This window comes from Cystoisospora suis (genome assembly GCF_002600585.1).
Source record: "Cystoisospora suis strain Wien I chromosome Unknown contig_8346, whole genome shotgun sequence".
Taxonomy (NCBI): Eukaryota; Apicomplexa; class Conoidasida; order Eucoccidiorida; family Sarcocystidae; genus Cystoisospora; species Cystoisospora suis.
The window spans coordinates 1-2236 of NW_027161127.1; the positions used below are offsets into that span (position 1 = coordinate 1).

Sequence of the window (2236 nt, forward strand, 5' to 3'; positions counted from 1 at the left end):
GGGGTCACTTGTGGGCCATCCGTCATGCCTGAAGAAACGGGGAACGGTAAGGTTTTCCCGAGGGACAGGCGCTCCAGGCGCCCTGCAACGCGTCTTTCTTGAGGCGCGTACAGGCTGCTTGACCGACTTCGATTCTCCGAAATGCGAGCATTCAGTGGCTGCCAATACCCTATTGATCAGGTACGCCGAACGTAACCTCGCCACCGCGGGTGAGGGGAGGACGAACGGGAATGCGACGGTTCCAGATAATACTATGCTATAAGAGCTGGTACTACTCGATGGATGCGGTAGATGCAGTGAGGCGGGCCGTCTGCGTTCTCGTCCAGTCCCTGCAGGCGAGCCAGGTCTGTGACCTGAACTACATACCTCAGGTAGAATTGCGCAGCGGTGGCTGGTCACCCTGTGTCCTCGCGCGTCGCCATTCTGTCTGTGCAGGGGACCCGGCGACATTGACGACCACTGGGATCGTTGCTTCGCCCTTCGGAAACAAGGTGCTCCCACATACGTGGACGCGAGCCCCTCGGCAACCAGCCGCGGGAACCATTTTCAAAGGAAGACCGCTCTTGATACACACTGAGTGGGCTACCCATGCATACTCACATCCTTCCCGGACATTCAGGCTGCTGCCGGCCAAGCGTCACCGCTTGCTGCAGAGCAAAGCGGCACTTAGTGCATAGTTCGCCTTCCGTGCATCTTCGTTGACACCTGCCTTAAATACAATTCCCTTGAGTTTGTTGCACGTAGAAAAAACTGGATTCGTGAAGACAATGAAATATGTTGTGACACGTATTCTCACCGTCCAACGCTTCTGTGACAGCGCGTCAGAGCAAACTTCATCGTGCTTGTGGTGTGCACACTCGGGCCGAACAGCACGCCAATTTCTGCCCAGCATATCGAGTGAGTTGATACAGTGAAGATGTCTTTTTGCCATGCCACGCGAGCTGCCCTTTGAAGATTCGCCCCCAACCGGATCTCATACCTGCTCGAGCAGCCCGGCGAAAAACAAGAGTGACGACTCTCACACCCGAGACTCGAAGCGTGCGCCAGCACTCAGTCTGCAACGAGTTCGCATCTCTAAACGCCGCATGGGTTGCTAGACAAACTTAGCCGGGAATGGGACTGTGGTACATGAGGGCGTTATGTCTTTGTATTCGGCTTGCGCACCTGACTGTACTCTGCGCTGATAGACACCCGAGACTTCAGCCTTTCCGCCTCCTTCCTCGTGTGCGCCATAACACTCTCCCTAGCTACCTTCCGAGTAATTTGCTGCATCCCGCTTTCCGAGTCTCAGGAGCCATCTCTAGTAAAAAGAGGGAACTACACTGGCGTAACTAAGGGCTCCTTGTGGAACCATCCAAAGAGACTCGCGGAGGCAACAAGAGCTGCATTTTGATACACATTGAGCCCAGCCGCTCGAAAGAAAACATACGGACTGGTTGCTGTTTTATTTACATGTAAAGAACTGATAGACTGCACGACGTAGAATCGCCGACACAGCCGACGACAAGACAGCGGGGGTGGCTACCCAACCTCAACCACATTCGAGCCGAGGGCCTGCCCGCTCCCGAAGCGTGCCGCCTGTTTGCTCTGATCGGTTTGCAGGGCATATTCGTACGCAACTAGAGCGTCGCTAGGCACTATGCTGCCGCTGGCAATGAGACACAGGTCCTGCAACAGCTGGCGAACGCGTGCGCCACGGAAACTCCTAAAACAGCAGAACACAATTTCTTTCTGGCCCACTTCCATTTCGCGAAGCCGAGATGAGACGCCAGCTCCAGAGCACCTCCCAAGCTGTTCTCTCGCTGAAGAAGAAACGAACAGAAGTAGACACCTCGCAAACCAAACACACTGATTAGGGCGCCTAGAATAAAAGAACGTCGCCCCGAAAAACGTACACACCGGGACGCCTACCCAAGGCCATGTGTCTTCTCTCACCCCAGCCGAAAAAAACGCAGGCATCCTGACCTTCAGCAAGGGTACCCACTGCACCTCGTAGCGAGTGACATGCTATACGAGCAACCCCGGCTGCCTTGACAAAGGTTCGCGAACACTACAATCCGAAAATCACTTGCAGTCTAGGTAGAAATAGCTCGACACCGGGTCCCGGACAATTCCTCACTGCGGCCCCCTGAGGAGTTAGAGCTGTATTTCAATCTATATGTGGCAATTAAAAAGCTCAAGCGACTGTTTATGAAGAACACAAGTATCCCCTGAGTGTAATTACGAAGTAAGGATA

The 2236-nt window shown here is 54.1% G+C and overlaps 1 protein-coding gene across 1 annotated transcript in view; it reads right to left on the reverse strand.

Annotated features, from left to right (window-relative positions):
* Nucleotides 1-12: 12 nt before the first annotated feature.
* CSUI_010794 (uncharacterized protein) overlaps nucleotides 13-2236 on the reverse strand; it is a 2822-nt gene continuing 598 nt past the window's right edge. The window contains exon 2 of the mRNA XM_068070895.1: nucleotides 13-1802. Within this exon, the coding sequence (XP_067917129.1) occupies nucleotides 1522-1802 (281 nt within the window). The 3' untranslated portion in view covers nucleotides 13-1521. The remainder of the gene's footprint in view (nucleotides 1803-2236) is intronic.